Source organism: Episyrphus balteatus, chromosome 2, assembly GCF_945859705.1.
Source record: "Episyrphus balteatus chromosome 2, idEpiBalt1.1, whole genome shotgun sequence".
Taxonomy (NCBI): domain Eukaryota; kingdom Metazoa; phylum Arthropoda; class Insecta; order Diptera; family Syrphidae; genus Episyrphus; species Episyrphus balteatus.
The window spans coordinates 69,303,901-69,319,939 of NC_079135.1; the positions used below are offsets into that span (position 1 = coordinate 69,303,901).

Sequence of the window (16,039 nt, forward strand, 5' to 3'; positions counted from 1 at the left end):
CAATTTCATTTTTTTTAAATTATTATATAAATTTGTTGGTCTTATTTACATAAAGTTAACATGTAAATACGGAAAGCAAAAAAAAAATCATAAATTTTGATTAAAAATAACATAGCAGGATACCTACCACCTTTTTTTGGAAATTTTGTAGGTATATTTGCTACACTTTTACTTCAATAAGCACCTTCATTCTTCAAAGCATACCTTAAACATGATTAAAAGATGTGTTTTTTTTTCTAAGACCTTATAATATAGCAAGGTACTGAAGTTTGAAAAGATAGACTAAAAAATGGTTTTTGAAAATCGAGACTTTAAAAAGCGGAGTCATCTAAATCCATTCATTTAATTAACTACAATTTTGTCATGACTTTCTGCGAGGAAATAAGGCTATTCAAATTTGTAAGGTTTGTTTTTAATCCCCAAAAACATAAAATTTTTGAAATAACTTGCACTTTTCCCGAAAAATTAAAATTTCAAGAGGACACGGTTCTGATAGTTCTCGCTCGCGGTAGAAAAATTTCTACAACAAAAATTTACTTGAAACGACAGTTTACTTGAAAAAATACTCTCATATAGACAGGCATCTTGCTTTATTTTTTTCATGTGACCCCGTACCAACTCCCTATCAAAAAGGACAGTACTCGTAGATTACATATCATTCAATTTCAGTGATACCCAGCAATATTATGATAAACAAAATAAGGGGCGTGAATTCCATTCCCGCATCCTACTCAGATCTCAAAAGATCTATTTTTTTTTTCTTATACATTTTAGTATTGAGCTCAAATTTAGAAGGAAGAAGGAAATATATTATGTGAATTACAAATAAGAGGGCGTAGGATTAACTCCTCTATCGACATTTTAAAATCTATTGTTTTAAAATGTTCATGTTTTGTTATTGTGGAAGGTAGTGTAACTAAACATAAACACAAATGCAAAAAAGAAGCAAGTTCTCAAAACAAAATTGAAATAAGGCTGGTAAAAAACGAAGGGATATTATCTTAAAGGGTTAAACTTTCAAAAAGCACGTTTCTGAATTATGGCGTGATTATACGGAACAAATTTATAAACCTAAATATTATAATATGAGATATTGTGGCCTAAAACAAGACATTATATACTTTGCCATACAAAAAAACACGATCGCTTTGCGACTGCCTCCATGTGACAGGTCCCGTATCAGATAAATTCTTTTATAATTCTCATACTGGCAGTTCGGCCTTAACTATTAAGAAATAAAACTTTTATACAGTAAACAATTGTTAAAGGTAAACAAAACATTAATCAAATTAAGTTAAGGATCGAATACAAGATAAGTTGGTTTGATTGATAAATCGATCGATCAAATTCTCAAAAATAATTATTCCATTTGAAGGGGGAGTTGGAATACATTTTTCATTGAATTTTGTAATTTTATACACAGATAGAGTACAACTTATTCCTTATAGTTGTAAATTTGAGATAATAGCGTTTAAATGTACTCTACTTTTGTTTCAAAATTAATGTTAGTGTTAGTGCACCGGAAGGCTCTTTTTAGACTCCAGATCTGACTCATTTTTATAAATAAATTTTCTTAAATTTCTTAACTACTAACTGTCTCCTTCCGCACCTAACTGCCTCCGCCTCTTAAACAAGTAGGTTGTTAAAATTTTATTTAGGAAATTAATTTTTTTTAAATTAGTTTAAAAAAATTAATTTAGACAAACATTAATTTTAATCAATTAATTCTGATTAAATAAAATTAAATTAAATAAAATAACAAAATCTTCCATTTTTTTAGAAATCTTGTAGCATGTTTTTGAGACCCAGTCATGTTTTTATTTTATTTATTAAAAAAAAAAAAAAAAAAAAAACAAATTTATCATGAACTGAATTTGAGTATCTGCTAAAAGTTTTTTTATAGTTTGATTTTTCACACCGTAGAGGTTTATTGTTTTATAAATTGATTAAGATAAAATACCAAACTCTACCAATCTATTGTTCTATTATAAAATTTTAATAAGTTTATCACGCATTCGTGTCGCGTCGTTCACAGCAGATGAATTGCACAAAATATATTTTGATGTTGATGGAGGCCTTGAAATAGATTAAAGATTAGAGCGATGGGGTTGATTTTTTTTATAACAACATAAAAATAAAGAAATCTATTATAAATCTAGTTCGAACAATTCGTTGGCTTGATGACAGTTTATCATCGAGCAGAGTGATATGGTAGCTCATAGTCATAACCTGGGTAGGCGACGGAGATAGTACAATAATATACACTACTATTTGCAAATCGTTTTTTAGTATAATAAGAATAGACACTTTTGTTTCATGTATGGAACCATGAACTAACAAGTTAAATACTTGAGAAAAAATGTAGAATAAAATAAGTAGAAGCAAGTTCTACTCACCATCAGATAGTGACAGTAGTTGTTTTTCCTTAATATTCCCAAGACACTCTTGTATAATGTATTCAAAATTTTATTTTTATTTTAAATTTTTAAAGCGACAGCTCTGCATGTACGTGATGATCGTATATGCGTTTAAAGTATCCAAACTCAAAAATAAGTCATATAGTATGAAATATAAACAAACAAACAAAAATACAATTCTGTGGGAGTATCTGTCGCTGTAAATGCTGGTGGTTGGCCTGCATTTCAGTTTAATTAATGAAACTGTATATATGATGTGGTTATTTTCGAAATTAATTCTTCTGGCATTATTTTCGTAAACACGATATGAACCATCAGAAATATGGAGTTCAAAAGTCAATTGCGTAGAAAGTTAACTTTTGTTGTTGTTGTTGTTGTTTTTTTTTTTTTTGAATTAATAAAAGTTAATTGGTGGAAATTCCAAGGAAATCTTTTGCTTATATTCTGTTTTGGGATACACATTGTTTGATGTACAAAAATGAGTACCATTCAATCAAGCAAGTATCTTTTCATTCACAGCATTTGAGATACATTGTTATGAATTTGGTTTCAATGTGTGCTTTCATTGTTTAGTTAATTGATGTAATTGATTTTCGAAATATTTTAGGATTATTGTAATGTATGAGCACAATAATATTGATTTAATGACAATCTTGTAATAGGGACATTCTTCTACAAACCGAACACTTTGACTAAAACTTTCTGTACGTGTGGGTTTAAATAAAGAGATAGGTACGTATTTCGGGATTTTTTTACTTTAATTTGTCTTCGAAAATATAAAGGGTTGAAAAATTGAAAATATGGATTTTTTGCTTTCAGACCATTTTAAAAAATCATTGCTATCTCATTGTCTCATTTTCAAGATAAATTAATAGGCTTTATTAAAAAAATATTTTAAAAAATATATGAACAAATACAAATAAATATAAGCAATTTAAATATTTTAAACAATGCATGCAAAAGATTCAATCAACCCGAGTTTCACGTGAAAATTTTTTCACTTCCATTTGCCATATTTAAAATCAGATTTGTGAATACAGTTAAAAGAGAGGGTGAAGAGGGGAAAAATGGAAAAATGGAAAAATCTCGATTTCATGTGCTATATGTATATCACTTCAAATTCTTACAAATCGATTCGAGATTCAAATTTCTGAATCTTGATTTTTCTTAAGATTCACACATAGGCAAATTGCTCACACACTCATCTGTTTAAAATTTGTCTGAACATTGTTGTTGTTTTTTTTTTTTTATATGAGCAGATTCCATACACAATTACAAAAACAGATTTAATCTTCCATCTGCAAGGAAAAATCTGGAAAATTTACAAAATAAGTTTCCAAAGCAAATCGTAAATCACATTATGTAGAATACACAGAAGTTTTTCATATTTTATGAAAAAATGTATTAATTTATTATTTAAATACCTATTTTAAAAGGAAGTGCACTTCTAAGCTCCGTAACTGAACCATTTATTTGCAAAACATGATAAGTCCACTTTTTTTCAAAATTCGTTTTTTTGACTAAATTTGTACTCCAGGGATAACCACGTCTGTCTTTAAAATATGAAGTATCTACTCCATCTATATCCGATTTTACAGCTACGAGAAATATTTTTTTAGTATCAAAAATAGAGTAAGTCCCGGACTTATCATCTTTTGAAAATAAACAACAGCTTCTTTTTGTGTAAATGGTATATTAGATCAATGGCTGAAAATCTTAAGTTTAAAGCTACTTTAAAGTTAAATAATTAGTCCGGACATTGTATTTTATTCTCAAATACAATTGTTTGATAGACTGGGGCTAAAAGCGAAAATTCAAATCCATTTAAAAACTAATTTCACATCCGTTTATTTTCAAAGTATGATAAGTCCAAAAGCGTTTTTTATTTGGTATCTCTTGAGCTATCGCTCCAAAAATTAAAAACGAAACGGTATTTTGTAGCTAGGCAAGAGTTCTACAGAATATATCTTATATATAAAAATGAGTTCGTTTAGTGTGTGTGGCCGATAAACTCGCGTTTGGCTGGTCCGATTTTGGTAATTTTTTTTTTGTTTGAAAGGTATTAATATGTAGATGGTTTGTATCAAAAAAAATAATACCTTTTCTCGCATCTTTACATAGCTGTCAATTTGTACGAATTAAAAAAACACTCTCGCTTTTTAAAAATTTTAACTAAGCTTAATTAGTAAAGCTTTCAAAATAATTAAAAAAGTCTGATTTTGAGTGAAACAAATAATTATTCGTCTTATGACATTAAATTCACATTTGGACTGCCCAAATAAAATGTATAATTGGACCCGGTAGTTGGCGCTGCTGTCTAACTTGACAAATTCCATATTTGGGATCTAATAACTGGACAGATTTTTGTGAAATTTTGTGTAAAGACAAGGTTCATTCGAAACAAGTTTTGTTTCATGGGCTGTGTTCCCTTGGGCCCAGCAAAGTACTTTTTAGTTCTTCTGAATCCATTCAAAGACATTTTTTCTATAGAAGAAATGGAGTTGAATACAACCAAAAGTACTTAGCAGTAGATACTTTTAGTCCAAAGGAACACAGCTATGATTGAACCCAGTAGTTGGCACTGTTGTCAAGTTTTAGGAAAATTGCATATTTTGAAGGAACAACTGGACAGATTTTTGTGAAATTTTTTGTGTCGGATAAAATTCATTCGAAAAATGTTTTGTTTCATAAATTGGAGCCGATAGGTGGCGCTGTTGCCGAAGTATGTATAGACAATTTTCATATTTGGAGTCCGAAAGACTTGACAGATTTTTGTGAAAGTTCGTTTGTGTGATAAGGTAGATCCATGTTTTGTAAATTATAATTGTATGCGGTAGGTGGCGCTGTTGTCAAATTATAGGCAAATATTCCATATTTGGAGTTCGGAAGACTTGACGCTGTTGTCATTTGTCAAGTTATAGTTAAACTCCATATTTGGAGTCCGAACGGCTGTATAGACTTTTATGAATTTTGTTGCGTTTGATAAGGTTCATTCGAGACAAGTTTTGTTTTATAGTTGGACCTGGTATATGGCGCTGCTGTCAAGTTATGAGCAAATTCAATATTTGGGGTTCAAAGAGCTCATATTCAAGGCTAACAAACAAACTCTTTAAAATGTTATTTCCCCAAATAAAATTGTTTAGCACTAAGCTATCTCACAGTTGAAAATTGGAATGACAAACTGAAACTTAAAATTTGTTTAAGTTGTTTCAACTCCCAATTATTAATACGATTTCCGCATTAATTTAAAATGATTTAGTTTTTTTTAAGAAAATATTTTAATATATTTAGACGTATGCTTAGAATTAAGACGGAACCTTTTCACTTTAAGTCGGTTTTTTCCTTTCCGTTGAAAATGTATGTTGTTATACCTTGATAATATTAATATTAATGAAACTTCGTACACATTCCAATTAAAATTATAATAGCTGTCAAACAAATGGTTTGCTTTTTTTTAATACTTTATACAATTTTATGTTTGTGCTCGACATTTAAGTTGTGGCCCGATTTTTTGTATTGGAAAAGATTAACACATTACAAAGAAATAAATACTAGAAAAATGAGGAACGAAGTCCGCCGGGTCAGGTAGTAGTAGGGGAGCCCAGGAAGGGCTACCAAATATAAAAGCTTGATACAGTGGTCTGTGTTGTGGGCAGCCCGTCAGATTAGTAAAAAAAAATCGATCCTCGGAAATACTCGAGCGCGTCAGATTAAGAAATGGTAGGTTAAGTACGTCCAGAAAAGTGTATATTTCAATAATCTGACAATTTGAGTGAGGCATAAGAAAATGGCGGAGGCACGAAGATGTAAAAAAAAAACGTCACCTCGAAATACTCGAGCGCGATTAATTTTTTTTTATTCTGAAGGGAATTTTATCAGGAACACGAAAAACATATAATCTGACGGTTTTCATGGGGCAATATAGCCAAAATTATCGATAAAGCATGAAGGTACAGTAAAAAAAAAATACAATTTTTTGGTTCATAATGCCGAGTTTTTAAGGTTTTTGTCGAAATATCTTAATTTTTTTATCTAATTTACCTACACTTATTATGTGGATACAGATTGACATAAAAAAATCATACAGAATTCATTAAAGTTGATAAAAAATAACGTGCCAAAGGGAATAAGCCCCAAAAGACGTTTTATATGGAATTCACTATCGGAAAATTTCCAAACCGGTCCAACACTCAAATTTGTGTATAAAGGAATAACGTGACATTCTTAACTTTATAGCAAAAGCCCCATCTTTAATAAATATAGCAGCTCCGATCGTCTGGTCATTACGTAATGTTCTTAGATTCGGGCTATTTTTTTCTTTCGTTAACCAGACGAGCAAAACTTATGACTTTAATTACGTTTACTTTTTAATAATAATTTATCATTCGAAGGAAAGATTATCAAGTAAGTATCATAACCATTTTTGCTTACAGAAACACGAGATGACGAAAAAGTTGAAAAACAACCTGGAAAACGAATCCAGTTATTATCAATATTAAATTATTGATTTACCTTTGTATATAATATGTATATAATATAAATTTTGTGTAACATCCAGTAGGTATAATAATAATATAATAAACGAAAATATTGTTTTATATTCAAAAACTGTCTAATTTTTTTTTTCAAATTGTCAGATTAGCAATACACCTTAACATAATTGTCAGATTATCATTTAGGGTGACTCTGACATCGAGCTGAACCTACAGTAGAAAAATCTGACGCGCTCGAGTAACTTAAGTTAACAATTTTTTTTTACATTTTCAAAAATAATTTATAAGTGTAGGCCACGTCCAAATCGTCAGTTATTCAAATTGAACACTATTTGGAGTTTACTGAACGTACCCTCTCAAAATCTGACACGCTCGAATAACTTTTTTTTTTTTATTTTTTCTACCGCTTTTTGTAGCCACCCACCACTGTCTTATCGTCAGATTAATATATATCGGTTATCACAAAGCCAATGCGAGTATACCCTATTAATATCTGACGCGCTCGAGTATTTCAATGCGACAGTTTTTTTTTTACATTTCCTTAACGTGTTTATAAGCTCTTATCCCCACTTAAATGGAAAACTTCCATATACTTTTTTTCGTTTTAGAACCTAATCTTCGCAATCCAATAGGTCCCCATGGCGCTCGAGTAACTGCAAATTTAGCATCTCGGGCTCCCCTACTATAGTCTATTATACCTATATAATTAAAGTTTGGTTTTGTCTACGTTCGCTAACCGGCCACACCGACTGACCTATTTTCTTATTTTTTTTTTTAATCAAAGAGGCATAAGAGGAGAAGGTTTAAGACAAAAAAATTTAAGATTTAAGGGTAAATAGGGGTAACACGACATTGAAAAAAGAGGCTATTTTCTATACGGTAAGTCGTAAAGTGTTGACTTTTTTTTAAATGATAGACAAATTTATTCAATTGTTAAAAAAGGTATTGAAAAAATTCAAAAAAATTTCAAAACCAAGTTGTGAAGGTTTTTTTGCAGTCATAGACCTTTCACAAAAAGACTAATTAGAGGTACGCAAAATTTTGCACAGAAATTTGAGTTACACCATTAGAAAGATATTAAAAAATATATCAGCGGTCTAAAACGGATTTTTTTCATAGACCCTGTATTTTGAAATACAAATTTTTTAAAAACAACTAATTTTTAGCGACATTCTTTTATTTTTTTTTTATTTTTAAAAGTCTGCAAAAAATCTCAAACTTATAGAAATATAGGTTTTAATCATGCGCATGCATGAGTATTTTGCATAGGCCACTTTTGCTAAAAGTTTAAAAGTGAATATTTTTAAACTCATTTTATGAACTTTTCAAGTTTTGATCCTCTTTTTCATTTGAAAATTAAGTAATTACAGAGGAGAAAATTAGAAATAAATACAAGAAATGGCGGAACGAAGTCCGCCGGGTCAGCTAGTTTTTTATAAATTTTTCTACGCATATCAAAAGAAAATAGAACGTTTTTTTCTTCTCCTGAAAAATTTAAAATCATGGACTTATCATGTTTTGCAAATAAATGATTCAACTGGACTTAAAAATAGCATAATCTTCAAAAGTATATCAATCAATTCGAAATTTAATGCGCGACTGTAGTGGTGGTGGTACGGGTAAATGAATGAAAAAATGTCTACACCTGAACGTCGATTTTCCAGGTAGAAATTTTTTTCATACAATTACCCGTATCGCTTCCGCATATCTTTTTGGTGTGGTAACCCTTAACCCTTTAAACTTTTATTAAATAGGTTACTATTTATATTTTTATATTTTGCATTATACTTCAGCACGAAGAAACCATTTTACTGCAGAAACCAAACAAAAAATATTTGAAGTGATCGTTACAGGCCGCCTCCACAGGAGATAATTTTTGTCATGTTGACGTGTCTTAACAAGAAATGTCTTGTGGAGGCTCGCCATTTCTTGTTATGATTCAATGTTAGACAACCGTGTCTTCGGTTTTGTCTGAACACGATTGTCTAACATCGAATTTGACAGATGTGTTTTTTTTCTTTTGGAATTGCAGTTTTTTCATTATTTTTTGTCCTCTCATGAAGGAGGTTGTCTCCGTAGTAGCGGACGACAAAATATATTTGTTTGTTTTGCGAATTTTTGCATGTTTTAGCCTGGTACGCTGCTCGCGCTAAATTTTAGCCGAGATAAAATTCCCATACAAGTTATCGATAATTTGTATAGGATCCATTTTAGCTCGGCTAAAATTTTTCGATAATTTGTATGGGAGCTAAAATTTAGCGCGAGCAGCGTACCAGGCTTTTATGTTGAAATGAATTAGATTTAATGAAATGGTATATACTTTTTGAATTGATTTATTTATTTTGAATTTATTTGACAGGTATTATAATTGATTTTTATAAAAATAAATTGTTTATTTTTTGGAAGGCAAATAAAAAACAGACCAAGCAATGAGTACATGTATAAATTGAAAAAAAAAAATTAAAAAAAAAAGTATTCATACAAAATTGACCATATAAAATAAATTTTGTCCGCAAAAAATCATACATCATCCTCTGGCGAACGAAGCATATGAAATGAATTGTCCGAACAAAATTTGCCCAGCCAAGAAAAAAAAATTGTTATGTTGTAGATGTTAGACATTGAGTTAGAGAAAAATATCTCCTGTGGAGGCGGGGTGTTACGATTTGAAATTTAATGCCTGGTATTGCGAAACTAGAGCGAGACGAGATGTTTTTCTTTGGTCATTTAAATCGTAAACCATTTGGTAATTCTTCTTTTTTTTAAGTGTTTAATTTTTGACATAAAAAAGAAGAGTGTGTGTGAAATAAAGGAAATTATTTGGCCTAAAATCGAAAACTGGATATCAATTTCACTCTCGCAACGCTCTTGTCTCGTGGTCTCGCAATGTTGTGAATCAGGCATAAATTATGTGAGTGTGTGCAAGTTTCTGTTTTCGATTCCGTTTTTGAATCATTAATTGATTTATCTGCTTTAAGTGCCACAAAAACAAATCGTTAGGAGTAATTGCAGACAGTACCGGATGGCCAGACAATAAAAACCAATTCGCGTTTTTCAAAAAGCGGATTTAACTAGCGAGTAGTATCCCGAATACAATCAATCTTCATGTAATAAATTTCACGAAAAAGTCTGCCTTTGCTTTCTTTGGCTAATAAATTTAAAAATGAATATTTTCTGAGTTGTGAAAAAAAAGTAACTCACTTACATACTTACAGTCATTTCAGTCTTTCTTCTAATTGGGATTTTGTATCATTCTTGTGCTCTGCTTTTGACGTCAATTAAGTAAAATAAAATAAGATTATGTATATGTTTACACTCTCGATATCTTAATTTATTGCTTAAAATTTTCTACACTATAGATAGCCTTATAAAACACACTCCAAGATGTCCACATACACCTCCTCCGTTTTGTCCAATGCATTAACATTTCGATGTGTCTTCAAGTGCGAAGCTAGTCCCGGCTTTTGTGCAAATGCTTTGTCACAGTACGTACATTTGTACTGTTTAACAGCCGAGTGTAACTTCAAATGCTGCAATAATGCTTTCCGTCGCGTAAAAGACGCCTCGCATATATCGCACACATGTGCACGCTCTCCCGTATGAACCACTATATGCTCCCTAAGCAGCCCCGTATCGAAGAATGATTTTTCGCAGTACGTGCATTTATGCGGTCGAATGTTATTGTGCCGTTTTCTATGCTCATTAAGCGACCCCGACGTCACAAATCCATTTCCACAAATCTCACAAATGTACGGCCGTTCGCCAGTGTGAATTCGAACGTGTGCTTTTAATTCATTTTTGGTAATGAATCTTTTGTCACACTGATTGCAGGGAAATGGCTTTTGACCGTTATGGCGCTTTAAATGAGATCGCAAATTGAATTGCTGGGTGAAGGCGAACCCGCAGACGTGACACTTGTACCTACGATCCTTGGCATGAGTTTTGGCATGATCTCTTAGATTAAGTCTAGTATCGAATACTCTGTCGCATTGTTTGCACTCAAAACAACGTGCATCTTCGGTCAGAGAATCCAAATCAAAAGGGTCATCGTTTGGCTGCAGATTCGCAGCTGTCGATTCTGTTGACTCGTTTTCTTGTTTCAGTTCGCATTCGGCAATGTCTCGGTAGTCTTTTTCAAGAAATTTGGAAAAGTCGTTGAGGAATGTTTCTTTTCTATTTTCCTGGAAAAAAATTAATTGAATGAAAATCAATGAAACTGATGGGCAGTCTTGGCAACGCAAGTTACTCCGAGTAAGTTACCCATATAATAGTAACGAGTAACTAATTGTAATTAGTTACGTCTCATTTTCCGAGTAACTAATGTAACTTATGTATGTAACTAATTAAATTAATATGATATCATAACATATGTATAAAACATGAGTTGTTTCTTCGAATTTCACTCTTATGTGAAGATTTTTCTGTAGAAATGTCAAAATCATAGATTAGTTACTTTTGTTACATTAGGTCTGTTTAAAAAAAAGATTCAAAAAGTACAGGTTTTTGTGTTCCATGAAGAACCTTGCACCACACTGTTCTACAATCTGTTATTTTGTGTTTCATAAAGTTTCTCAGAACAGTTTAGTTCAAGTTTTTCTGCTCCTACTTTTGAGGTAGAGCAAACGAGCATCAGCCAACCCTATTAAACCTAAAGCTGTACTTTTTGAACTTTTTTGTTCTGACAGTTTTGACGCATTCTGTTCTGTTTTCGTTTTTCTTCATTAAACTGATCTATTAGTTACGCGTAACTCCACATAGTTATTGAAAGTGATACTAAGGGAGCTATCACGAGATTTGCCAAGGAAGAAACTGGGGCTGAAAAATGCATAGGCAACAGAGAAAGAGAATTCCTGTCCAAATACTCGGAAGAAAACTTCCTTGAGTTTCCGAGAGATGCCATGGTCACAAACTATATATAACTTTGTGAAAAACTACAATATACATCTCAGTAGTAAAAAGTGAATCTATAAACTACTCATTTAAAGAAAATACCATCAAATGGTATACAGAAGGGTCGAGAACAGCGGAAGGTACAAGGGCAAGCGTCTTTGGCCTAGTACTAAACTCTCCGTACCAATGGTTCAATCCCTAAGTATCTTTCAAGCTGAGGTAAATGTCATTGTAAAATGTGCAGAAATATGCCTCAATTTAAATTACCGCCCTAAAAGCACTTAAATCTTACAAAATCAACTCCAAGCTAAGTATTGGAGTGTATAGGAAACGAACTTGGCAAAATAAACAAAGTCACTCTCCACTAGGTAACTGGGCACGTTGGTGTCCAGGAGAACGAGGAGACGGACTCTTTAGCAAAAAGGGGAGCAAGTTCCTATTAAATGTGACCCGAACCGTATTGCGGAATAGGAGAAAATGTTATTAAAAATAAAATAAAACTAGACGAGGAGACCAGGGCCCTATTTCATAAAACTATTAGTGTTGTTTGTAGACTTGTAGTTACAAGCACAAATAAAGTATGGAGTTGTAGTTTTCTGTTTCATAAAAATTTTCATTTATTTGTAGCCTGGCGAATTCAAACTATTTTGCTTCTAAAAAACTACAAGTGTAACTAGGAGTAACGAAAATAAACAAATAATAAACAAATATTCGAACTTTTTGTAGCAGCAGCGAGAGATGAAATATTGTGATGAATATTTGTGAAATATAATAAACATTATTGGCTTTAAAAGCTAAAAGCTTGATTTTTAAAGATTGGTTTTTGGTAGATTATGGTCTTAACATTTAGTTTGAATAATAGGCTATAGAAAAGTCTATGTTTCTTGAGAAAAAAAGATACAAACAAATGAAATTGAGCGTTAAAGATGAATAAGTGTTGTTTTGTTCGATTTTTTAATGGCAAAATGTTGTTAAATTCCTTTGAACTAAAACATTGATGCACTAAATAACTTGGCAAAACACATCATCTATTGCAACTTTCGTCAAAAAAGCTTTAACTTATAAATTAACTAAATATTAATCTATAAGTAAATTAATCTCTAAAAAAAAAATAACCAAAAATCTTCATTATTTTTCCGCGTCAAGGGGTGGAAATCCCTCGGAAACTCTTTGCACTTTTCGTTTAAAAAATTCTTTACCATCTAAAAAACTATTTTCACTGATCTTAGCGTTGTATGAAGCATCAAAAGCTCATAGAAAGTCTTCAAACCCATGCGCTCCAAATCTAATGCAGTAGGTTACGAAAAATTTAAACGCATTTTTCTCGAAACGAAATTTTTTCCGCGCCGTGCACGCAACTCAAAAACTAATGAAACTATCGAAATTTAGTGGAAATTATTCGTTATTTTATTGCATTTTTAAAATTAGGTATTGGAATTTATTGAAAGATCTTTAAATTGTATGTTTCAGATGTCCAAGTTTTGTAGTCTCTATAGTTAGGTTATATGGAAATTCAAATGCAATAACAACTCATTATTTTTAAGTAATTGAGATTCCATTTTTTTGTTGTCTAATTTTGGCAAAACATATAAGTTAAACATAAAAGTTAAGTTCAACTTGTTTCACTTATCTATATCCTTTAAAACGCTAACAGCTACACGGGAAAGCTCCTATTTTGAGTGGTAATTGCAGGTAGATGAATACATACAGATTTGTAAGCCAAGACTATTTGTCACTAGACAAGAAAGATTGATTTTAGTGCCAACCACTTTTTTGCATCATTCAAATTAAAAAGACTGCATTGTTATTTCACTTTTACTACTTAATGTCCTTCATTAAATGTCCACATAACTAGTACATTTTTTTCTATTACTAACACCAAAAAATTTGTGAGGATTCTTGATTTTAAAGCTTGATCATTTAACTTTATAACCTTATCCATAAAGCACATTCAAAGAGCAAATTAGACTCCATATTTTTCTTTATTAGTCTTTCTACTCTTGTAAGAAATTCGCTTGTAGTTACAAGTCTATCACTAATAAATTTTTGCGCAAATACTTTTATGAAACAGAAACATTCGCCTCATTTGTAAATTTGTTTGTAGTTACAAGTCTACAAAACTTGTAGTTATTAGTCTATTCGAATTCTTTATGAAACAGAAATTTGCTGATAATTTACAAGCTACAAGTAAATTCACAAATAATTATTAGTCTTGTAGTTTTATGAAATAGGGCCCAGGAGAAAAAGCAACTTGGCAGAACTACTAAAACTGAGACAAGCAAAAATTCTTCTCGGGAACTACAACCAAGAGCGTTTCAAATCATGTATAAGTGTAAGTAGGACAACCTCAGGTTAATCACTGGTCTCCTCACGGGCCACTGTAACTTAAGAACATTTTGGGCCTAGTTAATAGTGCAACATGTAGATTCTGTAACGAAAAGGAAGAAACAACAGACCACTTTCTGGGTAGTTGCAATGCACTAATACACCAAAGATTCAAACACCTGGGTTGCTACCAGGTCGAAGAGGAAAAATTACAGTCTATGAAATTATCCCAAATATTCAATTTCCTGAAAGGAATTAGGTTAGAAAAGGACCTATAAAATGAGGAACTAACTCATCTAGCTTAAAAGGCGGCCACAATAGATCTTATAGGTTGCAGTGCATCTTACACCCCAAATTAAAAAAAAAAAAATACACGTAACTAATTACAATTTGTAAAACTCGCGTAACTTGCCAACACTGTTGTTGAGTTATCTTCAAACGAACTTACATCTTCCGATTCAACTTGAGTGGCAGCATCGTACTCTTCAATATCTTCATAACATTGCAAAATGTCTATCGAAAGTTCATCTTCATCTTGTGAAATATCGTAATCCTGCGAAATTGTATCTTGTGAGAGAACTTCTTTAGCGATGGCATCTTTTGGAGAAGTTGATGTTATAATCGGTTTCACATCATCATCCTCGTCTTCTTGGTCATTGTCCATGACGACAATAAGATTGTCATCATCATAATATTCTACATCAAGTAGATCTTCATCTTTGGGTTCGTATTTGAGTTCATCTTCGAGTGAGACATGTTGTTCGCATAAATGATTGAAGAATTCTTCATAGCTGGGAAACTTTTCTTTGCATTCGCTGCAGAAGAAAAGTAAAACTTTGCAATGGGACATGAATATTTCTCCGCATCGTTTTTCAATGTAATCGTCCTTGGCAAGGAGGATATTCATTTCGTCAAAATTGAAGCAATCTGTGTAGTTTTGTTGCGACTGGATTTGTATGTCTATTAAACTCATTTTTGATTTGTTATTTATTTTATTAACTATTTGAAGATATTTATTTAATTGGGATAGAAGAGAGAAAAAAAAAGAAAATAAAAACAAGAGTTGTTTGGCAGAAAATACAACAAAATCGTTTGACAACGCCAAATAAGAATGCTTAGGACATCCCTGGAATGTCAGTCACACGTACAGATCACAATAGATATATATTGGAAACACCATTCACAATGATGAAAATAGTCGAGACAAGAACCAAAATTGAAATTATAGCATTTAAGCGTAGGGCACACTAGATTTTAAATTGAAATACTTGAATTTTAAATTCATCTTTGTGTAGAAAAGTAAAAGTGGATTTACATGAAGAAAAGTAAAATGTGAGATAGATATAATCCGTACGTATAACGATAGACCAAATGCAGGTGAACATGTTCACCTTCGTCATACTCTTTCTATTATCTGCATTATTTGGAATTTCCGTGAGAAATCCAGTCAGTAAAAATGTAGAGCTGAACAGAATATGATTCTAGGCTAAATAAATGCCGACGTTTTCCCAAATTATTGAAGTTAATCACTCCTTTTTCGTTTAATTTCCTTTCGTTAAAGGAAACAAATTTAAATAACCACAGAAGAATTTGACAGCTAATCCAGAAAGAAGTGTATATAATTGTTTTGGTAATAACACCATTACTCTATAAAAATGTTGGGAGTGAAGAAAAATGTACTCCCAAAAATAGTCCTTTATCAATTTTAGAACTTGGAATGTGGAATTCATTTGAGAAAGCTTTTATACACGCAGAGAAAAAAATAGAAATTTTTAACTATTTTTAACTATTTTCATAGTTAAAATCGAGATAACTATTTTAAATAGTTAAAAATTGTATTTGTGACTATTTTAATAGTCAATCGAAATATTTTCCAAATTAAATAGGTATTAAATAGTAAATTTTTTTTAACTA

General features: G+C 31.4%; 2 protein-coding genes across 2 annotated transcripts in view; one reads left to right on the forward strand and one right to left on the reverse strand.

The window, feature by feature from the left end:
- LOC129911492 (uncharacterized) overlaps positions 1-16,039 on the forward strand; it is a 99,765-nt gene that overhangs the window by 35,241 nt on the left and 48,485 nt on the right. The gene's annotated exons all lie outside the window — the stretch shown is intronic.
- On the reverse strand, positions 10,198-15,257 carry LOC129911497 (zinc finger protein 287-like). Its single transcript, XM_055989310.1, has 2 exons — positions 14,574-15,257; positions 10,198-11,091 (listed from the first exon to the last, which is right to left on the reverse strand). The coding sequence occupies exons 1-2, from the start codon at positions 15,096-15,098 to the stop codon at positions 10,276-10,278; spliced, it is 1,341 nt and encodes a 446-aa protein (XP_055845285.1). The 5' UTR covers positions 15,099-15,257; the 3' UTR covers positions 10,198-10,275.

What these genes read in the sequence shown, in the direction of transcription:
- LOC129911497 (XM_055989310.1), bottom strand. Translation starts at nt 15,098, where the DNA reads ATGAGTTTAATAGACATACAAATCCAGTCGCAACAAAACTACACAGAT. An exon ending in CTCAAGTTGAATCGGAAGAT is followed by an intron (nt 11,092 to 14,573) that starts GTAAGTTCGTTT and finishes ATTTTTTTCCAG; the next exon opens with GAAAATAGAAAAGAAACATT.